We start from the raw sequence: 25,620 nt of genomic DNA on the forward strand, positions 1-25,620 counted from the left end.
ACTTCCAGAAAAAGGGACACTTATAGGGCAGAAGGAGCTCTAGGAAGGACATTCCTGATGCATAGAATAATAAATGTCACATGAGCAATTATTACTTTATTGGGACACAGCTTGGCAACTTATCCAAATATTTACTTTCATGATTCGTTATAGATTTTAATGGTGAATTTTGGAGAAAAATCATTAGATAAACTTTTTTTCTGATTGTGATTGATCCCTATCACAAGGACATTTTAATTATTTATTTTTTTAGCATTAACCATTTAAAGCAGTGGGCTGTGAATATTTGAGCCAGCCAGTTGGGATGTCTATTTATATATGTAGCTTTGTGTTAGCATTAAATGAAAAATGCATTCGTTTGCAAAATACAAAATATAATTGAAAGTCAACAAGACAAAGCGTTCATTAGGAAACTGTGCAAACGAAAGAGCTTTTTACTCCTGATATACACAACAAAGGAGAGAGATTTAGAAACCTAACACAGATTTCCACAGATGTTTAACAAACTAAGCTAATTACCCACAAACATACACAGGGCAAAGTACAAAGAAAAACCTAGGGTGTGGGCATCCAGGAGCCATGTTTATTTGGTTTTTTTTTTGTCTTGCAGGCACAAAACTAAACTTATTTAAATCCAAATCAAGAATATTTGATAGAAAACAATATTCTTCTTGGTACCCTGACAACACGCAAACATGTAATGGCTGTGTCTGTGAGTCATTACGTATGCAAATAAGTGCATACAATGAGTTCACAGCTCATGAATTATCCTTCCATACTTCATTATGACAGATAAATTGAAATATCAAGAGGTATTTACCTGCAGAGACAGCCTCAGGAAAGTACAAACATACATGCAGCTGGTGGGTCAGAGGTGACACGTGGAGGGAGATTTATTTTAAGGAATGTAGTAAATCATAGATGAGAATACAGCATTTGAACTCTTTCATGGAGGGAGTCATTAACCCTGTTAACCTATAACTTGTGCAGAATTGGAATACATAAAGGGACATGGTACTCAAAACATTTCTATTGTGTATATGAAAGGCCACTAGTTATACACACTAATTTTTTTTCCCCATGAAAAATGATTGAGTAAAGAGTTTAAACTAAAAGTGAAACTAAGAGGCAGTGCAAGCTTTTGTACAACTGAGTCATGGGACTCATCAGCTCACTAGTTGACAAGGACAACTCCCTCAGAAAAGGTTGGTTTATTCAGACTAGGAATATCAATAAAAAAGAAGGGCTAGAATACATTTTGAAATATTCTCTTTTAGATTGAAGAAAGAAGAAAAAAATCCAACTCCACTTACAAGGATCATATAGGCTTTATCGTATGTCTATGGTTAGCCGTACAATTCTTTTGTTCAGAGTAGAATTGCCTGGTATTTCACGGCTGGACTGTCCTTATGGATGGGGCATCCCATAGTGTGGGCTAATAAGCTCTTTCCATCATCAGTTTAGCACTTATTTTCTGTATTTTAGTCTCTTTTTATTCCATCCAACAGTCTTTAAGTTGTTATCTACCTCTGAGTGAACCTGTTAAATTTTTCTATTATTGCCTTGTGTCCTTATTGAACCAAACAATATATAACTTATATAAGACACACACACATGTAAGATATCAATGGTTTACTGTTGTATTTAGGCTAATAAAAGCAAACAACTAAAAATCTGTGGCATGCGCTGGCACCTGCTTCTAGGTGGGCAGAATTAGGTTGTGAGGTAGTGGTAAGGAAGGGACAGGCATGGAAGATGAATTGCAGTGAAGTATAATTTAACATAAATAATACAATGAAGCACAATATTTTCATTCACAGAGATTTAAAACTATTTGTGTATGCTAAGGCCTAGATTTGGAGTTCGGCGGTAAAAGGGCTGTTAACGCTCCGCGGGTTTTTTTCTGGCCGCACCATAAATTTAACTCTGGTATCGAGAGTTCAAACAAATGCTGCGTTAGGCTCCAAAAAAGGAGCGTAGAGCATATTTACCGCAAATGCAACTCTCGATACCAGAGTTGCTTACGGACGCGGCCGGCATCAAAAACGTGCTCGTGCACGATTCTCCCATAGGAAACAATGGGGCAGTTTGAGCTGAAAAAAAACCTAACACCTGCAAAAAAGCAGCGTTCAGCTCTTAACGCAGCCCCATTGTTTCCTATGGGGAAACACTTCCTACGTCTGCACCTAACACTCTAACATGTACCCCGAGTCTAAACACCCCTAACCTTACACTTATTAACCCCTAATCTGCCGCCCCCGCTATCGCTGACCCCTGCATTACACTTTTAACCCCTAATCTGCCGCTCCGTAAACCGCCGCCACCTACGTTATCCCTATGTACCCCTAATCTGCTGCCCTAACATCGCCGACCCCTATGTTATATTTATTAACCCCTAATCTGCCCCCCACAACGTCGCCGACACCTGCCTACACTTATTAACCCCTAATCTGCCGAGCGGACCTGAGCGCTACTATAATAAAGTTATTAACCCCTAATCCGCCTCACTAACCCTATCATAAATAGTATTAACCCCTAATCTGCCCTCCCTAACATCGCCGACACCTACCTTCAATTATTAACCCCTAATCTGCCGACCGGAGCTCACCGCTATTCTAATAAATGTATTAACCCCTAAAGCTAAGTCTAACCCTAACACTAACACCCCCCTAAGTTAAATATAATTTTTATCTAACGAAATAAATTAACTCTTATTAAATAAATGATTCCTATTTAAAGCTAAATACTTACCTGTAAAATAAATCCTAATATAGCTACAATATAAATTATAATTATATTATAGCTATTTTAGGATTAATATTTATTTTACAGGCAACTTTGTAATTATTTTAACCAGGTACAATAGCTATTAAATAGTTAAGAACTATTTAATAGTTACCTAGTTAAAATAATAACAAATTTACCTGTAAAATAAATCCTAACCTAAGATATAATTAAACCTAACACTACCCTATCAATAAAATAATTAAATAAACTACCTACAATTACCTACAATTAACCTAACACTACACTATCAATAAATTAATTAAACACAATTGCTACAAATAAATACAATTAAATAAACTATCTAAAGTACAAAAAATAAAAAAGAACTAAGTTACAGAAAATAATAAAATATTTACAAACATAAGAAAAATATTACAACAATTTTAAACTAATTACACCTACTCTAAGCCCCCTAATAAAATAACAAAGCCCCCCAAAATAAAAAATTCCCTACCCTATTCTAAAATACAAATATTACAAGCTCTTTTACCTTACCAGCCCTGAACAGGGCCCTTTGCGGGGCATGCCCCAAGAATTTCAGCTCTTTTGCCTGTAAAAAAAAACATACAATACCCCCCCCCCAACATTACAACCCACCACCCACATACCCCTAATCTAACCCAAACCCCCCTTAAATAAACCTAACACTAATCCCCTGAAGATCTTCCTACCTTGTCTTCACCATACCAGGTTCACCGATCCGTCCTGGCTCCAAGATCTTCATCCAACCCAAGCGGGGGTTGGCGATCCATAATCCGGTGCTCCAAAGTCTTCCTCCTATCCGGCAAGAAGAGGACATCCGGACCGGCAAACATCTTCTCCAAGCGGCATCTTCTATCTTCTTCCAACCGATGACGACCGGCTCCATCTTGAAGACCTCCAGCGCGGATCCATCCTCTTCTTCCGACGACTAGACGACGAATGACGGTTCCTTTAAGGGACGTCATCCAAGATGGCGTCCCTCGAATTCCGATTGGCTGATAGGATTCTATCAGCCAATCGGAATTAAGGTAGGAATTTTCTGATTGGCTGATGGAATCAGCCAATCAGAATATAGTTCAATCCGATTGGCTGATCCAATCAGCCAATCAGATTGAGCTCGCATTCTATTGGCTGATCGGAACAGCCAATAGAATGCGAGCTCAATCTGATTGGCTGATTGGATCAGCCAATCGGATTGAACTATATTCTGATTGGCTGATTCCATCAGCCAATCAGAAAATTCCTACCTTAATTCCGATTGGCTGATAGAATCCTATCAGCCAATCGGAATTCGAGGGACGCCATCTTGGATGACGTCCCTTAAAGGAACCGTCATTCGTCGTCTAGTCGTCGGAAGAAGAGGATGGATCCGCGCTGGAGGTCTTCAAGATGGAGCCGGTCGTCATCGGATGGAAGAAGATAGAAGATGCCGCTTGGAGAAGATGTTTGCCGGTCCGGATGTCCTCTTCTTGCCAGATAGGAGGAAGACTTTGGAGCACCGGATTATGGATCGCCAACCCCCGCTTGGGTTGGATGAAGATCTTGGAGCCAGGACGGATCGGTGAACCTGGTATGGTGAAGACAAGGTAGGAAGATCTTCAGGGGATTAGTGTTAGGTTTATTTAAGGGGGGTTTGGGTTAGATTAGGGGTATGTGGGTGGTGGGTTGTAATGTTGGGGGGGGGTATTGTATGTTTTTTTTTACAGGCAAAAGAGCTGAAATTCTTGGGGCATGCCCCGCAAAGGGCCCTGTTCAGGGCTGGTAAGGTAAAAGAGCTTGTAATATTTGTATTTTAGAATAGGGTAGGGAATTTTTTATTTTGGGGGGCTTTGTTATTTTATTAGGGGGCTTAGAGTAGGTGTAATTAGTTTAAAATTGTTGTAATATTTTTCTTATGTTTGTAAATATTTTATTATTTTCTGTAACTTAGTTCTTTTTTATTTTTTGTACTTTAGATAGTTTATTTAATTGTATTTATTTGTAGCAATTGTGTTTAATTAATTTATTGATAGTGTAGTGTTAGGTTAATTGTAGGTAATTGTAGGTAGTTTATTTAATTATTTTATTGATAGGGTAGTGTTAGGTTTAATTATATCTTAGGTTAGGATTTATTTTACAGGTAATTTTGTTATTATTTTAACTAGGTAACTATTAAATAGTTCTTAACTATTTAATAGCTATTGTACCTGGTTAAAATAATTACAAAGTTGCCTGTAAAATAAATATTAATCCTAAAATAGCTATAATATAATTATAATTTATATTGTAGCTATATTAGGATGTATTTTACAGGTAAGTATTTAGCTTTAAATAGGAATTATTTATTTAATAAGAGTTAATTTATTTCGTTAGATAAAAATTATATTTAACTTAGGGGGGTGTTAGTGTTAGGGTTAGACTTAGCTTTAGGGGTTAATACATTTATTAGAATAGCGGTGAGCTCCGGTCGGCAGATTAGGGGTTAATAATTGAAGGTAGGTGTCGGCGATGTTAGGGAGGGCAGATTAGGGGTTAATACTATTTATGATAGGGTTAGTGAGGCGGATTAGGGGTTAATAACTTTATTATAGTAGCGCTCAGGTCCGCTCGGCAGATTAGGGGTTAATAAGTGTAGGTAGGTGTCGGCGACGTTGAGGGGGGCAGATTAGGGGTTAATAAATATAACATAGGGGTCGGCGATGTTAGGGGTAGCAGATTAGGGGTACATAGGGATAACGTAGGTGGCGGCGATTTGCGGTCGGAAGATTAGGGGTTAATTATTTTAAGTAGCTTGCGGCGACGTTGTGGGGGGCAAGTTAGGGGTTAATAGATATAATACAGGGGTCGGCGGTGTTAGGGGCAGCAGATTAGGGGTACATAAGTATAACGTAGGTGGCGGTCGGCAGATTAGGGGTTAAAAATTTTAATCGAGTGGCGGCGATGTGGGGGGACCTCGGTTTAGGGGTACATAGGTAGTTTATGGGTGTTAGTGTACTTTAGGGTACAGTAGTTAAGAGCTTTATAAACCGGCGTTAGCCAGAAAGCTCTTAACTCCTGCTATTTTCAGGCGGCTGGAATCTTGTCGTTAGAGCTCTAACGCTCACTGCAGAAACGACTCTAAATACCGGCGTTAGGAAGATCCCATTGAAAAGATAGGCTACGCAAATGGCGTAGGGGGATCTGCGGTATGGAAAAGTCGCGGCTGAAAAGTGAGCGTTAGACCCTTTAATCACTGACTCCAAATACCAGCGGGCGGCCAAAACCAGCGTTAGGAGCCTCTAACGCTGGTTTTGACGGCTACCGCCGAACTCTAAATCTAGGCCTAAGTGTTTAAACTATTTGTGTATGCTAGGTGTTTAAACTATTTGTGTATGCTAGGTGTTTAAACTATTTGTGTATGCTTGGTGTTTAAACTATTTGTGTATGCTAGGTGTTTAAGGATTAAAACAAGAAGGAAGATACAACAGATAACCAGTAGTAGACACTGCAATATGAGTATAATTTTCATATAAAAATATTATATTGAGCTGAGCATTACCTCAGAACGCATTTGACTTGTGCACATGCCAGGTTTGCAATTCTTGCCTCAAACAGACATATCAGAAGGCTGGCAAGCGCAACATGATATGTTTTTATTGCCAAATGGAAATACCATAGTAAAATGAACAATATAGTTATTTTAGAGTAATAATGAAATGGTGATACTAACACTGGACATGTTATGAATGATTCAAATGCTCATATTCAGATAATTATTTTACCATGACAAACTTTTTTAAGGCTCACTGATTTAAAACAATATATATTCTACTATCCTTGATAATTCTTGAAGGAAGAAAAATCATTAACATTATGCATTCAACGTAGTAAACTATTAACCTGGCCTTAGTAGCTTCTCAGAAATCTATTTTTTGCTCAAGATACTTAAAAAGCAGCAGTCATAGTTTTACATTCTTAAGATATTTACCTTAAAACATTAATTTTCACCCATATACCCTCAATTGTGCTTGTCATTATTTAGGATCAGGGTGATAAGGACCCAGCTACCTCATCAATCTCCCCATTTTACAAATTTAGTACATTTATATAAACAGTACCATTAAATATTGGGTGACAGCTGCATATAGGCTGCCTTTCATGGCTGCTGAAGTGTTCTGCATATGGGCAAAATACTAGGTTTCTATATTGGATATGGTTAAAGTGCCAGCGTTTATTGCCACTGGTCTAGATTTAGGGTTGTCTCCCAGTTGGTATTTGAAAGGTTAAGGTCAATGTAGAAAATAAAAAATAAATACAGAAAAGCTGTATAATGGTGACATTTCTTGTGTTTTGGAATGTGATTATGAACAAATGATAATTTTTAAGCAGAGTTTTTTAGTTACTGTATTATTAGATATGCAAATTTATGCTAATGAACACAGATGTATTTTTTTCCAAGAAAGATGGCAACCCTAGCTAGATTACAATTAATGCACAAAAATACAAATTCAATCAGTATCCAAAATGCTCACATTTTTGTGAATACATTACAAGTAAATGATTGTTTTTTTGTTCTTGTTTTGTGTTTTTGTTCCTGTGTTAAAGAAAGAATCTACTCCAGAAACAAAGTCAACAAAGCAAGTTAGGTAAGACAAGTGAATTGAAATGTTGTTTAAAACTGTATGCTCTGAATCATGAAAGAAAATGTTTTGGTTTCACGTCCCTTTAACTTATGCGATTAATCGCGATTTAAAATCACTGCGATATGAAACCATGAGGGTATGCAATTTTTGGGGTTTTTGTTTGGAGGCGGGATTGTGCATGATTTTGACAGTCAGTATTTTTTAAATTATGCCGTGCAGTTTTGTTAGCACATGCTATGCACTCGTTTATAGTCTGACTCCCTCTGGTGATTTCCACCTTTATGCCATAGATTGTATCCTGAGCTCAGTCACAGCAAGAAACGTCTGCTGTAGCTTCCACGCTATAATTGAGTCAGGCTCAGTCAGCTCAGTTACAGCGGCAGTCTCTGTCAGTGCCCTATGACAGGCCACACCTCCTGGATGGAGCCACTAGCTTTGCCTGCGGAAGCAGAGTCTTGTTACTGACTGAGGGGATGGAGTCTCAAATCAGTGATGGTCTCCCACAGGGGTTGACTCTTTTTACTATTTTGCTTATGGTAGCAACCTGCTAAAAGAGCGGATCCTTCTCAGCAACCCCTCGACTTCCTTCCACTCCGTAGCCAAGTTGTAGTTATGTTGTACAGGCTGATAGTGAGGCCAGCATGTGCTTGATGCATTAGAATGAGCGAGAGGTGTTTCTTGTAGCAACACTTTAAATGGTATCATTGGCTTATTGTATCAAGTTCTATTACTTTGCATTGTAGTGGTCTATATTATTTGCTCAGTCACACTTTTTATTTTTACTATACAAAATTCATCAGAGGCACAATACAGTATTCTCCTTCAGTATTATGCATATATTTCCCAGGATTATTCATTGGAGCTTTCATAATCAGCTTGCACAAAACCTTAGCCACTTGCATATAGAACTGACAATAGTGCTATAACAATCTAAACGGGATATTAACTCAGCATTTTATTAAATATTTAATTAGAAAAAAATAAAAACATTGCAGTATACATTGTTTGCTTTTCCTGTACCTGGGAAATTGTACTTGTTCTGTTCCCCAATAGGGTGGTTCTATTATACAGTAAATGTACCAAATATAGATACACTGCAGTGCACTGAGCATATATGCTTGTCATTTTTTAAAAATGCTTTATGACTTCAGCTTTAATACCTGAGTGCTTATTTGCACAATCGGAATTAAGGTAGGAAAAATCCTATTCAGCCAATATGATTGAAGTTCAATCCGATTGGCTGATCCAATCAGCCAATAGGATTGAGCTTGCATTCTATTGGCTGTTCCAATCAGCCAATAGAATGCGAGGACAATCCTATTGGCTGATCGCATCAACCAATAGGATTTTTCCTACCTTAATTCCGATTGGCTGATAGGATTCTATCATCTTGGATGATGTCATTTAAAGGACCAGTCATTCAGTCGTCGGCCATCGGATGAAGAGGATGCTCCGCGTCGGATGTCTTGAAGATGGACCCGCTCCGCTCCGGAAGGATGAAGATAGAAGATGCCGCCTGGATGAAGCCTTCTGCTGGTCTGGATGTCCTCTTCTGGCCGGATAGGATGAATACTTCGGACCCTCTGGAGGACCACTTGCGCCCGGCTGGGTGAAGACGGCTCAAGGTAGGGTGATCTTCAAGGGGATAGTGTTAGGTTTTTTTAAGGGGGGATTGGTGGGTTTTAGAGTAGGGTTGTGTGTATGGGTGGTGGGTTTTAATGTAATCTGATTACTTTGGGGCAATGCCCCGCAAAAGGCCCTTTTAAGGGCTATTTGTAATTTAGTATAGGGTAGGGAATTTTATTATTTTGGGGGGCTTTTTTATTTTATTAGGGGGATTAGATTAGGTGTAATTAGTTTAAAATTCTTGTTATTCTTTTTTTTTTCTGTAATTTAGTGGGTTTTTTTTCCGTAATTTAGTTTATTTAATTTAATTGTAATTAATTGTAGGTAGCTTAGGTAATTAGTTTAATTATAGTGTAGTATTAGGTGTAATTGTAACTTAGGTTAGGGTTTATTTTACAGGTAATTTTGTACTTATTTTAGCTAGGTAGTTATTAAATAGTTAATAACTATTTAATAACTATTCTACCTAGTTAAAATAAATACAAAGTTGCCTGTAAAATAAATATAAATCCTAAGCTAGGTACAATGTAACTATTAGTTATATTGTAGCTAGCTTAGGGTTTATTTTATCGGTAAGTATTTCATTTTAAATAGGATTAATTTATTTAATTATATTAAATTTATTTAGTTTAATTTAAATTATATTTAAGTTAGGGGGGTTAAACTTAGGGTTAGACTTAGGTTTAGGGGTTAATAAATTTAATATAGTAGCAGCGACGTTGGAGTCAGAAGATTAGGGGTTAATAAATGTAGGTAGGTGTCGGCGATGTTAGGGACGGCAGATTAGGGGTTAATAAAATTTAACTAGTGTTTGCGAGGCAGGAGTGCGGCGGTTTAGGGGTTAATATATTTATTAAAGTGGCGGTGATGTCCGGTCGGCAGATTAGGGGTTGAACATTTTAGTTAAGTGTTTCCGATGTGGGCGATCGTAATACCGGCGTTAGGCAAATCCCATTAAAAAGATAGGATACGCAATTGACCTAAGGGGATTTGCGGTAAGCTAAAATCGCGGGAAAAAAAGTGAGTGGTAGACCCTTTCCTGCCTGACTCGTAATACCAGTGGGCGTTAAAAAGCAGCGTTGGGAGCCCTCAACGCTGCTTTTTAAGGCTAACGCAAGACTCGTAATCTAGGTGATTGTACCTTATTTCAGTTGTTTTGAAAGACTTTCATTTTAACCAATCTGTAACTCCATGGATGTGAGCACAATGTTATTTATATGGTACACATGAACTAACGCCCTCTAGCTGTGAAAAACTGTCAAATGCATTCAGATAAGAGGCGGCCTTTAGGGCTTAGAAATTAGCATATGAGCCTATCTAGGTTTAGTGTTCAACTAAGAATACCAAAGAAACAAAACAAAATTAATGATAATCGTAAATTGGAAAGTTGTTTAAAATTACATGACCTGTCTGAATCATGAAAGTTTAATAATAATAATGGATACTTGTATAGTGCACAACCTCTAACTTAATCGACTCACGGTACTGATTACAGGTATTATTATTACCCAACTTAATGATACTCATTTTAAAAACCTCGGAAGGATGAAAGGTTGAGTGGACTTTGCCGGAATTAGCATAATGAGCTTTTTGTCCGGTTTAATTTTGACTAGACTGTCCCTTTAATTTCTGAAGTGGTTTACATTGAGCTAATACAAAGTATTTTGCATTAGTGCAATGTCTGGTGTTGGCATAACTTTTTTCTTTTTATATCTAATGGAGGGCATTGTTACAGTACAGTCCTTTGGTCAATTTTGTACACAGTCATGCACGTCCCTTTTTTCATGCAATTTTTTTTTTTCCACAATGTTTAAAATAGTGCTCTGCCATATGCATGGTATAAAATGCAAGTTTTCAGTGTTTACTGTCTTTTTTTTTAAAAAAAAAATGCTAAGATATTAGACAAATGTAAGGCAATACTGAATTGTTTTGTAAATTTGTATAAATATTGATGTATAAATAGCGACGTTTGTCCAAACAACCTGCTAACTGACTTGTGTGTCAGAGCACGAGGTTGGCCATGTCATTTGGCCACAAGTCCTATTAGCCAGTAACCATATGTCGACTGTCAAATTATGAAACTGAATTTGAATGATTTTAAAAGGAGACCATTTTAACTATTTTAACTGTTTTCTGATTGGCTGTAATGCATTTCCTCTGTTTAATTACAAACATTTCACAGTAATTAATACATTCTTTATTACATTAAAAATACAATAATAGTGTTTTCAAAGGTAATACTTATATTAAATCTAAAATAAAGTACTTTGAAATGACATATAAACAATGAAATTAGATTTTCATTTTCAGATTTTGAATGTATAATTATTATCTGAGCGTTATATTGTTAATTTATTTTAAAATAGTTTATGTATCTGAGAATATCAGTTTACAGGGCCACTAAAGTCAAAATTGAAGTTTCATGATTCAGAGAGAACATGCAATTAAAAAAAAAAAAAAAACTTCCAATATACTTTCATTATAAAAATATGCACATTCTTTTTATATGCACACTCTCTGAGACTCCAGCTCCTACTGAGCATGTGCACATATATGCATTTTGTGATTGGCTGCTTGATGTCACATGATACAAGCTAAGGGAAAATTGTATTAACTTTTAAATTTGCCAAAAAATGTTCTACTGCTCGTATTCAAAGTAAGTGCTATTGTTTTTTTTATTGTGTATTTGTCAGCTATTCAATTCTACTGTATTTACGGGTTCTTTAAATGTTGACTGAAACAGAGCAAACACTTTACACTTAATTAGAGGACAGTTCAAGATAGCTGGATGAAAAGTTAGGTAAACCTGGCTACGTTTTTAAATGTAATATTATTATTATATTTCAAAATGAAACATGTATCAGTGTTTTAGCTTTGTGCTCACTACCAAGTCAGTTTACATGTCAAGGACTTTGCAAAATTTTAAAACTTGTTTATAATCAGTGAATCAGAAAATACTTTAAAGGGACAGTCTAGTCCAAAACAAACTTTTATTATTCAGATAGGGCATGTAATTTTAAACAATTTTTAAATTTACATCTATCACCAATTTTTCTTTGTTCTCTTGGTATCCTTAGTTGAAAGCTAAACCTAGGCGGTTCACATGCTAATTTCTAAGCCCTTGAAGGCTGCCTCTCAGCTTAGGGCATTTTGACAGTTTTCACCACTAGAGGGTGTTTGTTCATGTGTTTCATATAGATAACACTGTGCTCATGCACATGGAGTTACCTGGTAACCAGCACTGATTGGCTAAAATGCAAGTCTGACAAAAGAACTGAAATAAGGGGCAGTTTACAGAGGTTTAGATACAAGATAATCACAGAGGTAAAAAGTGTATTAATATAACTGTGGAATGGGTAATAAAGGGATTATCTATCTTTTAAAACAATAAATATTCTGGTGTAGACTGTCCCTTTAAAGGGATATGAAACTCAAATTTTTTCTTTCATGATTCAGATACAGCATACGATTTTAAACAACTTTCAAGTTTACATCTATTATCGATTTATTGAAGGAGCAGCAATGCACTAATGAGAGCTAACTGAAAACATTGGTAAGCCAATCAAAAGAGGCATATATGTGTAGCCACCAATCAGCAGTTAGCTCCCAGCTCCTGAGGCTACCTAGGTATGCTCTTCAACAACGCTAACCAAGAGAACAAAGCAACTTAAATAATAAACGTAAACTGGAAAGTTGTTTAAAATCATGTGGAATGGGTAATAAAGGGATTATCTATCTTTTAAAACAATAAATATTCTGGTGTAGACTGTCCCTTTAAAGGGATATGAAACTCAAATTTTTTCTTTCATGATTCAGATACAGCATACGATTTTAAACAACTTTCAAGTTTACATCTATTATCGATTTATTGAAGGAGCAGCAATGCACTAATGAGAGCTAACTGAAAACATTGGTAAGCCAATCAAAAGAGGCATATATGTGTAGCCACCAATCAGCAGTTAGCTCCCAGCTCCTGAGGCTACCTAGGTATGCTCTTCAACAACGCTAACCAAGAGAACAAAGCAACTTAAATAATAAACGTAAACTGGAAAGTTGTTTAAAATCATATGCTTTATCTGAATTATGAAGGAAAATGTTTGGGTTTGATGTCCCTATAAGCTGGTGAAAGTTGGTTTACATTTTAGATAGCACAAAGTTTTGTAGGTAGAATTTTGGCCAACTTGATACTACCACTTTATCTGACTTTTCTAATGCAAAAGTCAGTTGGCAGGCCATAGATTTGTAGATAAACCTTTAAGGTTCAAGTAATGCAAACACAAAGGACCGGATTACAAGTGAAGCATTATTTATCGCTCCCGCGCTAACTCTGCTAGAAGTAAGCTATTTGCATGCGCTGGGTAGCGCTTGTATTACAAGTTGAAAGTTAACTGTTTTTTCATGAGACCTAACCTGATGTGCGCAAAAAATCGAACTTAGGATATCGTGCACGTTAATGTATTCTCCCCATTTAAGTCAATGAAGCAAAAAATTGTAAGAAAACCTAACACCCTAATCGTGCACAAACCCAATCGTAAATTCTTAAGTGCGCTAACCTGGCATGAAAATATGAATATTTCACATTCCAATGTTCTTCACATAGAAGAATATGTTCTATTTATTAATAAATAAATTTTTCTAGATATAACTGTCGGTATTTTGGTACAATATATATCTATACCTATATATATAGATAAATACACAATATAAAACTTTATTAAATATGAACATTGCATAAATATGATTTTTCATGTTTTCATCTACTTAACTGCAAAGGGTTCGTTGCACTTATATATATTTGTATATGTGTTTATATGTGTAAATATATATATGCACATATAGATACATAAACACATATGTACACACATATAAACATATATATATGAAACTCAAATTTTTTCTTTCATGATTCAGATACAGCATACGATTTTAAACAACTTTCAAGTTTACATCTATTATCGATTTATTGAAGGAGCAGCAATGCACTAATGAGAGCTAACTGAAAACATTGGTAAGCCAATCAAAAGAGGCATATATGTGTAGCCACCAATCAGCAGTTAGCTCCCAGCTCCTGAGGCTACCTAGGTATGCTCTTCAACAACGCTAACCAAGAGAACAAAGCAACTTAAATAATAAACGTAAACTGGAAAGTTGTTTAAAATCATATGCTTTATCTGAATTATGAAGGAAAATGTTTGGGTTTGATGTCCCTATAAGCTGGTGAAAGTTGGTTTACATTTTAGATAGCACAAAGTTTTGTAGGTAGAATTTTGGCCAACTTGATACTACCACTTCATCTGACTTTTCTAATGCAAAAGTCAGTTGGCAGGCCATAGATTTGTAGATAAACCTTTAAGGTTCAAGTAATGCAAACACAAAGGACCGGATTACAAGTGAAGCATTATTTATCGCTCCCGTGCTAACTCTGCTAGAAGTAAGCTTTTTGCATGCGCTGGGTAGCGCTTGTATTACAAGTTGAAAGTTAACTGTTTTTTCATGAGACCTAACCTGATGTGCGCAAAAAATCGAACTTAGGATATCGTGCACGTTAATGTATTCTCCCCATTTAAGTCAATGAAGCAAAAAATTGTAAGAAAACCTAACACCCTAATCGTGCACAAACCCAATCGTAAATTCTTAAGTGCGCTAACCTGGCATGAAAATATGAATATTTCACATTCCAATGTTCTTCACATAGAAGAATATGTTCTATTTATTAATAAATAAATTTTTCTAGATATAACTGTCGGTATTTTGGTACAATATATATCTATACCTATATATATAGATAAATACACAATATAAAACTTTATTAAATATGAACATTGCATAAATATGATTTTTCATGTTTTCATCTACTTAACTGCAAAGGGTTCGATGCACTTATATATATTTGTATATGTGTTTATATGTGTAAATATATATATGCACATATAGATACATAAACACATATGTACACACATATAAACATATATATATATATACACATATAGATACATAAACACATATGTACATACATATAAACATATATATATATACACATATAGATACATAAACACATATGTACACACATATAAACATATATATATATACATATATATATAAATAAATAAATATATATACATATACATACAGACATGTACATATTTAGACATGTATATGAATGTATCTCTATGTTAAAGCCCTTTGCCTGCCTTTTTTCCCCCCTAACACCTGAAACTTCATATCTTTGAGCCATTATATTTTTTTTTGTGCAATTTTTTTTTAATGTGTTTTGTGACACTTTTTTGTTTCGTGAAACAGTTAACCAGAAATCTTAGGACGCTCTATCCCTACACGTTAACTTTAATTGCACTCAAGTGATCACGTTTCCTTTTAACTTGTAACACGAGTGATAAATCCGACTGTCGCAAACACCCACAAAAAAAAACTTTTTCCTTGCGCGTAACTGTTAGCGCGCCTCTTGTAATCTGGCCCAAAATGTTTTAAATTGAATAATGTATAAATAATATGAAAGAACTCATCTGGCCAACTTGATGCAGCCAAGCTTAACTAACTTCACCTGACGTTTTCCAACACAAAAGTCAGTTGGCAGGTCACAGCTTTGTGGTAAGACCTCTATCCTTCAGGTAACATAAGCACAAAATGTTTAAACCTTAAAATGTATAAAATTAAAAGTACAAATAATATGGAAGAACAAGTTGCTCTGAGAGTGAGCAAGCCAATGACAACATGGCATTTAGCCAGATCACAGCTTTTGATGTTATGATTACACACTGCTGGATCATTTATCAAGTCACAGCTTTAGACATTTGTTTTAAATGTCTTGAGGTGAGAAAAAAATGGTTTAAACAATATATAAATTTATCTTTACAAGATACTTACATTCTACTTTTATGCCAATAATACATATTAATTATAACTAATATTTATATTTTTTGCACAGCATTTTTTGTTTTGTTTTTTCACAACTTTTCTTTGGGGAAGGGTGAGTCGACCAATCTCACACATACTTGTTTTTAACATTTAAGCACTTAGTTAAAGTCAGCTCCAGAGCAGCAATGTATTTCTTCTCCAGAGTTGAACATAGCTTAACGTAGCTATGCTTTTATGCCTCTCATAATTTGCTCACTGACTGTGTCCAGCTATGGACCAGTAGTGCATTGCTATATTGGAGCTAATATTAACTTTAACTTTACATGCAAGCAACAAAACAATATAAAAATGTTCTAACATAGTAGATCATTCCCTTACTGTACTTTTAGGTATCTTTAAGTTATAACATTCAGTAAGATTTCTGTCATTGCAAAATGTAAATACACTTAAAGGGACAGTTTACTCAAAAAATTTCTCCCCTTTAATTTGTTCCCAATGATCCACTTTACCTGGAGTGTATTAAATTGTTTACAAGTAGCTCCTTTACCCTTATATTGGCTTTTGAAATTGTTGATTTAGCATTTGGTATCCCCACCTATTCTGAAAGTTTGTGGCCGTGCGTACCAGCTATAGATAAGCTTTGTAAACACAGCCAGCAGAAGAGATTACACTCCCAGTGAGATATAGCAGAGATAAGGTAATAAAATGTTGATTTTCCATTGTTCTCTGCAAGTACTGGTGATTGTTTTATGGACAGATATAAGATAAAGAAGCAGGTATATGTACACAATGTGATACAGTAATGAGATCTGATTATACCTACAAGCTCAACCCATTTTATTAGGTTGTGTCTTCAAAACACAAAATCAGAGCTTTAATATACACAAATAAGCCTTAAAAAGCTAATTTTCATACATTTTTTACTCTGCAGTTGGTAAAAAAAGCAATTGTAAACACATTAAGGGAAAAACTATTTTACAGTATACTGTCCCTTTAATATTTCTGATGAACTAAAGTTTTATAGTACTAACCTGTCCATCTGTGCCAATAGTGCCACCACATTCAGTTAACAGCTCGGACATATCATAATAGCTTGTAAAATCCCACAGGCAGGCCTCCAGGTTGAGATTTCGGTAGAAACGTAAAGTATTGGGGCCTCTGAGTTGTGTGCTATATTGGTAAGGTGAGGTCTCCCCAATTACATTTGGGTTCTTGGTTGCATCAGTCAAAAACCCATGACGAGTTCTGACTTCATTGTAATCTAGAAGGTTGGAACATTTGTGGTTTCCAACTCTGGTGCCATCAGGACTCAGTGTAAGTTCAAAGTTAGACAATTCTCTAGTAGAAACAACTGGCATCATCCCTATAAAAAAATCAAATATGTTATAAACTTAGTAGCACAATTGCATACCAATATTTGAAGCAGGGCAGACTCTATAATGTGTCCTGATGGAACCATTGGATCCAGTAAGCACTTAACAGGGGTAGCACACAGGGAAATAATGGAAAGAGAAATGGGAGGACAATTGGTTGCAAGTATAAGCCCAATTTGCAAATCTTAAAGTGATGATAAATCCTAATGTTTCAAAAACCATCACAAAAATAAAGGCCACCTTAATTCATGATGGCTATTGGCTAAGAGATGGAAATATCACTTCACTGAAAAAATGAGCAGTGCAGTGGGCTGCCAGAGCCACTAGACTTTTTTAAAACGCCACTGGGTATTTGAAACTCTAGGATTTACCATCACTTTAAACAGATTAATTATCCTGCAGTGATATTAACCCATAGGAAAGAGAAAGACAACGCTTTAAAATGACAGTAATGAATGTATTATGAAGTACTGCATGTGAATCTACACAGTACACAGATATTGCATATGCAGGAATTCTTGCAATCATTGATATGGAAATGATTTTTTACAGTAGAATTGATATTCCTTGCAAGCAGCTATCCACCCCCTGCCCCGGCTGTACATTTCAACATTGATTATTGCAATATACACATAACAATACACAATATAATATGTATGTGCACTGCCTAGATTTATATGCAGTGCTTCACATATATATTACTTATTATTACTTTAAGCCCAGGGAAATTACATATATCATAAACACCAATGATAGCTTTTACTGTGCTTGTGACACACACATTCAGAGACTTCACCTGCTCAGAGAACTAGCAGAGATTCAATATGTATTACTGATGACTCATATTGTGCCACCATTAGCTCTCTAAGCAGTCACAGCCTTTGTACGCAGGTGCATGGAACCATGGATATTTACTTTGCAGGTCACAAATATTGTATAAGCTACCACTCATACAGTAGTAGACTTTACCAGAGGAATATTTGCTATTAGATTTGCTACTTTTGATCAAAACTGCATTGCAATGATGTACATTTTAAGTTTGAATAGAATATAACTTTAAAAATGAAATAACATATATGGTTTGATATAAAGAAAGCTAGAAAGGCAGTGTCCCTGTTCTAATAGACATATCTGCCCTAGTACAGTATGTTAATAACACGCATGAAGAACTACTTCCTCTTACCATCAATGTGAGGCAATGTTATGGTCACTTTAATGAGATTAGGATGATCTGCATCTTCAGGTCCAGTGTAGCGCATTTTAGCAGAAAATGGCTCTGCACCAACCACCCCAGGTACTCTAGGCTGGCAAAGACCTACAGAGTAAGAGGAAAAACACAAAAAAATAATTAACAATGAAGTTTATTATACACAGTTTTAGGTACCTATGTCACACAAAAGGAAAACTTACCACTTACATTGATGATAAAGCTAATAAGAGCAGATTTACAGGAATCCATGGAAAACCCAGGATTAATAATTATAATGTAATTTAGGGCATATGCCTTAAACAATATTATATTATGTACACTTCACTATACATTTCACTCACCTTCCTCTGTGCTTATTGCTACAATTGGACTCATAAGCTCTAAGCCTTCATTTCCATCTGTGTTCACAGCACGGGCTGCACACTGTACACGGGAACCAGCTTGAAAGTAAATGGAATCCAATGTAATAGTTTTAGAAGAAGTGAAAAATGTATCAAAGTCCACCTCTCTCATCGGGCTGGTCACCCCATCCAAGCCAGTAGGAGCACTAACTAGCCAACGGTATCGAGTCAAGGTGTCATTTATATTCTCACTAGTGCATATGGAACCAGTTTTGTCATAGTCCGAATATTTAGGATTGCAAGCCTATAAGAAAATATAATATAAACATCAGTTTTAGAAGAATTTAAATGTTTTTTTAAAAAGGACATTTGACAATCTACTTTTAAAAAAGCTAGATAACACCTTTACTACCAATTCTTCAGCTTTGCATAACCATGGAGAATGATAATGGTTATGCAAGAACCAGCACTGATAGGCTAAAATGCAAGAATGTAAAAAGCACTGAGATAAGGGGCAGTGTGCAGTGGCTAAGGTACAGGTAATCATAGAAGTAAGAAGTATATTAATATAACAGTGTTTGTTATGCAAAACCTGGGAATAGCCAATAAAGGGATCATCTATCTTTTTAAACAAATACTGTATTTGCTCAATTATAAGACAAAAAACGACCTTGTCTTATAATCGAGCAAATACGGTAATTTTTAAGTTGACTGTCCCTTTAAGTTAAATATTAGCCTAATGTCAAATAAAATGTAATTATAAAGAAATTTTACATGTGCATAAAGGGTAAATAATGTAGAACAAAAGAAAAATGCTGCACTCTAATAATTTCAAATGTGAAAAAAACTTTATTTAGCCATCACAGCAATCAAACTTAACAAAAGGGCAGGAGCCCCAAAACATTGCTGTAATGGCTGAATAAAAGCTTTTCACAATTGAAATTATCAAGGAGTGCAGCACTTTTCTTTTGTTCTACTTTATACCCTTGGGTAAGTGGAAAAGGATCCCCTAGTAGCTGGCACCCTACATTGGGACTTATTATCTTTACATTTTGGAGTGCTAGTCTCAACCACTTGAAGGTTAAATAATGCTTTGGCGCATAATATTGATAAACTCCATGGTCAGGTTTCTCATTACATAATGTAAACAACTACCAATGGGGAATCTTCCCTCTGAGACACACTGTAGACCTTACAGGATGGTCAGGTAATAACATTCAGCTAGATTACGAGTTTTGAGCGATATAGGGATTTTAACGACCGTCACAAAAGCAGCGTTATTTAACCTCCCTATAGCGCTGCTATTACAAGTTTTAAAAAAGCAGGCTTGCGCGGGCGATATGGTGGCGTTGCGCTCCATACCGCACCCAAATACAAGTGCTGCTTTGACGTGCTCGTGGATGATTTCCCCATAGACATCAATGGGGAGAGCCAGCAAAAAAAGTCTAACACCTGCGATTGCGGAAAGAAAAGCCCCATAACGCAGCCCCATTGATGTCTATGGGGAAATAAAAAGTTACGTTTAAACCTAACACCCTCACATAAACCCAGAGTCTAAACACCTATAATCTGCTGCCCCTAACATCGCCGCCCCTTACATAATGTTATTAACCCCTAATCTGCCGTCCCCAACATCGCCGCCACCTACATACAGTTATTAACCCCTAACCTGCTGCCCCTAACATCACCGCCACCTACAAACACTTATTAACCCCTAATCTGCCGCCCACAATGTCGCCGCCACTATACTAAAGTTATTAACCTCTCAACCTCTGGCCTCCCATACCACTAACACTACATTTACCCGATACTGCTATGCTAATGCTAACTATTAGCTGCTGGTCATTACCCACTGCTGTACCTGCTGGCATTTACCCGATACTGCTAATGCTAACTATTACCTGCTGTTCTCAATCCTGTATCTGCTGGTTGGTCAGTACCTGTTGCTGGATGTTCTGATAATTACACACTGCTGTACCTGTAGACTATTACCCATTTCTGTAACTACATACAATTACCAACTAGTGTACCTGCTAACCATTACCAGCAGACCATTGGCCATTGCTCTATCTGCTGATTGTTGCTTGCACCTATTGCAGCTGGTAATTATCCACTTACTTCTGGGCCTAACATCTTTCAGACTCTGACCTCTGATATCTATTGCCACCATTTAATTTTTTGTTCAGCCTTCTCTTTTTTTCTTGAATCCTTCTCTTTGGACTGCCCTATCTGTGATGCATATATATACTTTATTTGGTATGAAATTACCTCCAGATATTACAGACACCTCACTAACATCCCATTTTCTTCATAACTAGTAGAGGTAATTTGTCCTTAATTTAGAAAAAAAATGTCTGTGTTTTATACAAATATATTCTGCTTCACAGTTGGCATCAGCAAACCGACAGATATTTTTTGCTAGTGAATTGAAAGCAAGCAGAAGTACCTGGGAACTTTCAGTATGCAATATGTATTGCTCAAAGTTCCATGGCATGTAAAATGCAGATCTCTCTTCCAAACCTTACAAAAAATAAATCCCATTTGATTTATGCCTGGGCAGCAATTTTACATAAATAATACTCACTGTAATACAAGCAACAGGATAGCCAGACACAGGATTGGGACTCTCTTTAACTCTTGATGTGTCATCATATATCAGAAGAGAGACCACTTGGGGAACAGAAGGGAAAGTGACATCGGCCATACTATTCATTTCTTCAATGTAGACAATGGCCTTGGTCATCTGGAATTAATTTAAAATTAAAACATAGAACAATTTTAATAATGATAATACAACAAATCCAAGATTTTATAATACACTACTATTTGTGTGACTACCATAAATAGATTTAGAACATTGAGAATATTTCTGTCAGTAGCAGATTAGTTTCTTTGATGAACTATGCCATATGGTTAGAAAGTGTCCAGCTGTTAGCATATAATCAGCACTATGTATGATGGGAAATACTCAGAAATGAATTCCTAAATAAATATAGTTACCACTTTCATTCAATAGGATGCTTAAAATAATACTTCTACACAGAAGCCCATGGTGCCTCTCTGCCACACCACATTATTATTTATTCTTTCTAGCTTGTAAATGACATTTCATGATATGAATGATATTTGTAATGAACTTTAATTTGTGAAAAATAGAAGAAATAATATGGTCTATGATCTGTTCGTCCAAAGTAATAATGAAATGCTCTTTAAATATATAGTGAATATTTCTTTATAGGCCAATACAGAATTATTAATTCTAGTTTAGCCCTTGGAAGATTTATCTTGCATTCATGAAGGACATTTTTTTTCCACTATTGAAGTCTGTTCTGGCTACTTCTCCCACTGTTCATGAAACTTGGCAAAACCTTCAAAATTAGTCAAACTCTTGCATAAATCTCACTGTCAAAATATAGTAAAATGGATTGAAACTGCTGTAAAGTAACAAAATAAGTATAATTGCTTAAAAAAAAAATTTCAACACTGCTAAAAACCATCAAAACTTGAAGTTCTCACATCAGGTAAAAAATTATCTTAGTTTATGTTGTATTACATTTAAACAATTCAGAATGCTGAATACTAATATTTAAACTCAACATATCTCATCTAATTAGGAGTTTCACACGGAATGAAAAATATATAGCCTATTTTTACATAAATGATTGTATAGCAAACTCAGAAACTGAAGCGGCTAGGACTGATTTTTAAACACTCATTTCTTTAAAATTTGTTTCACTATAACATGACCTTTATTTCTATATTCATATTAAGAATTTATTTAGTCATGCAGGTAAAATTCAGACTATGGGGCCGATTTATCATCGGTCTGTCCGACATGATCGGCTCAGACATCGCTGAATGCCGACAGCTTACGCTGTCGGCATTTAACATTAAATAAGCAGTTCTAGTGACACTACTGTCTTAATACACTTCATATGAATGAAAACGAATGGACCAATACGGACTCAATTATGTGACGGGAATGACTAATAAGAAGGTCCGTATCCATGACGAAGACAGCACCCGGAGAAAACTCCAAGCTGCTGTGAATGAAGGAATGAAACGAGTGAAAGGACTTGTCGGTGCTTTGCAGCTCTGATTAACTGCCAGTGAGGCAGGAAACGCGTCAGCTGTGGTCTCTGTGATCTGTGCTGTTTATGTTCTTAATGCAAGTATAATAAATTGACTTTTAAATCCATTTATCTCTCCCTGCCTACATTTCTACTCCGTGGGACTGTGAAATTGTTTATAATTTGTTTATTTCCTTTTATACAAGATTTGGTGAGACAAACTATATGCAAGTGCAGCAAGGGTAACTGATTGTTTTAATTATTGAATCTAGAATATGGTTGCTAAAATATTTATAGCTAAAAAATGCATACAAAAATAGCATATATATATATATATATATATATATATATATATCTTCTAGATTGTAAATTCCCACGGGAATAGGGCCCTCAATCCCTCCTGTATGTGTTTGTAAATTTTGTCCTGTATCTTACAAGTTTTGTATTGTTTTATTTAAATGAATTGTATCCATGGACAGCGCTGCGGAATATGTTGGCGCTTAATAAATAAAGTATAATAATAATAATATATATATATATATATATATATTTATATATAAAAATAAAAAAGATAAATGAAATACCTTACTACTGCACGTTACCTGTATTTCTGCAACCATGTTCTCGTCAGGTTTAAGATGCACAGTAAAAGCTTCCCTCATCTCTCTTGCCCCATCATAAAGAACTTCAATTTCTACAACGTGCTGAGTTTCTCCTTCCTTAAATTCAATTTCTGCAAAATGAATTGATTAATTTACCATGAAATCATGACTTTAATGGATTTTTACATATGTAAAAAAAAATACATTTGAGCTTTAACTTTGTGTGTTTCATTTAATAAATATTTCTGTAATATAATTAGAGGGATATTACACTCAAAATATTCAATCTTCCATAAGAAATGGCATTATTTAAACATGTTACAATGCTTTTACATGTAGAAATAGTTATCAATTTTTTTTAAATTGTTTTTCAGAATATCAGGAAGGGCAAGTTTTGTACAACTCAACCCATCCCTACTGAGAGGAAAATAATGTATTTATTTATTTCTAAAACTGCAATACATTTTAAAATGTCTCTTTTGGATGTAAATAAAAAGCAATGCATAAATGTACATGTGGCTTAATTTATTACACAAAATATAAATCTTTACACAAAATTTAAATGTAGAATGACGGTTTTACTATATTTATAACTAAACCAGAGAGAAAAGATTTAAGTGAATAACTTACGCCTAGATTTAGAGTTTTGTCAGTAAAAACCCGCGGTGCTAACAAGGCTTTTTTTTCCAGCGCACCCTTAAGCCAACGCTGGTATTACGAGTTGTCTGAATGTCTGCGTTAGCCTCAGAAAAGGGAGCATTGAGCATAATTTATCTCCACTTCAACCCTCAATACCAGCGTTGCCTATGGTAGCGGTAAGCTTGAAAAACGTGCTCGTGCACGATATCCCCATAGGAAACAATGGGGCTGAGCTGGCTGAAAAAAAACCTAACACCTGCAAAAAAGCACCGTTCTATCAGCCAATCGGAATTAAGGTAGGAAAAATCTGATTGGCTGATTCAATCAGCCAATCAGATTGAAGTTCAATCCGACTGGCTGATCCAATCAGCCAATCAGATTGACCTTGCATTCTATTGGCTGTTCCGATCAGCCAATAGAATGCAAGGTCAATCCGATTGGCTGATTGGATCAACCAATCGGATTGAACTTCAATCTGATTGGCTGATTTTCCTACCTTAATTCCGATTGGCTGATAGAATCCTATCAGCCAATCGGAATTCGAGGGACGCCATCTTGGATGATGTCATTAAAGGAACCGTCATTCATCATTCAGTCGTTGGCCAGGATGGATGTTCCACGTCGGAGGTCTTCAGGATGCTGCCGCTCTGCTCTGGATGGATGAAGATAGAAGATGCCACTTGGATGAAGACTTCAATCGGATGGAGGACCTCTTCTGCCCCGCTTGGATGAAGAATTTGGCTTGGCTGAGTGAAGACGACTCAAGGTAGGGAGATCTTCAAGGGGTTAGTGTTAGTTTTTTTTAAGGGGGGTTTGGGTGGGTTTTAGAGTAGGGGTATGTGGGTGGTGGGTTGTAATGTTGGGGGGGGTATTGTATTTTTATTTACAGGTAAAAGAGCTGATTACTTTGGGGCATTGCCCCGCAAAAAGCCCTTTTTAAAGGCTGGTAAAAGAACTGATTACTTTGTAATTTAGGATAGGGAAGGGCATTTTATTATTTTGGGGGGCTTTTTTATTTTATTAGGGGGCTTAGATTAGGTGTAATTAGTTTAAACTTTTTTGTATTTTTTTTTATTTTCTGTAATTTAGTGTTTGGTATTTTTGTATTATAGTTTAGTTTATTTAATTGTATTTTAGTTTAGCTAATTGTAGGTAATTAATGTAATTAATTTATTGATAATGTAGTGTTAGGTGTATTTGTAACTTTGGTTAGGATTTATTTTACAGTTAATTTTGTAATTATTTTAACTAGGTAGCTATTAAATAGTTATTAACTATTTAATAGCTATTGTACCTAGTTAAAATAAATACAAAGTTGCCTGTAAAATAAATATAAATCCTAAAATAGCTACAATGGAACTATTAGTTATATTGTAGCTATCTTAGGGTTTATTTTATAGGTAAGCATTTAGTTTTAAATTGGAATAATTTATTTAATTATAGTAAATTTAGTTCGTTTTATTTAAATTATATTTAACTTAGGGGGGTGTTAGGGAAAGGGTTAGACTTAGGTTTA

General features: G+C 35.6%; 1 protein-coding gene across 1 annotated transcript in view; it reads right to left on the reverse strand.

Annotated features, from left to right (window-relative positions):
• FREM2 (FRAS1 related extracellular matrix 2) overlaps positions 1 to 25,620 on the reverse strand; it is a 305,213-nt gene that overhangs the window by 42,527 nt on the left and 237,066 nt on the right. Inside the window, exons 12-16 of the mRNA XM_053708413.1 lie at positions 23,466 to 23,596; positions 21,378 to 21,536; positions 18,794 to 19,097; positions 18,426 to 18,557; positions 16,901 to 17,232 (exon numbers count right to left, since the gene is read on the reverse strand). Coding sequence (XP_053564388.1) covers positions 16,901 to 17,232; positions 18,426 to 18,557; positions 18,794 to 19,097; positions 21,378 to 21,536; positions 23,466 to 23,596 — 1,058 coding nt within the window. The remainder of the gene's footprint in view (positions 1 to 16,900; positions 17,233 to 18,425; positions 18,558 to 18,793; positions 19,098 to 21,377; positions 21,537 to 23,465; positions 23,597 to 25,620) is intronic.

The sequence above is a fragment of the Bombina bombina genome, chromosome 3 (genome assembly GCF_027579735.1).
Source record: "Bombina bombina isolate aBomBom1 chromosome 3, aBomBom1.pri, whole genome shotgun sequence".
NCBI lineage: Eukaryota > Metazoa > Chordata > Amphibia > Anura > Bombinatoridae > Bombina > Bombina bombina.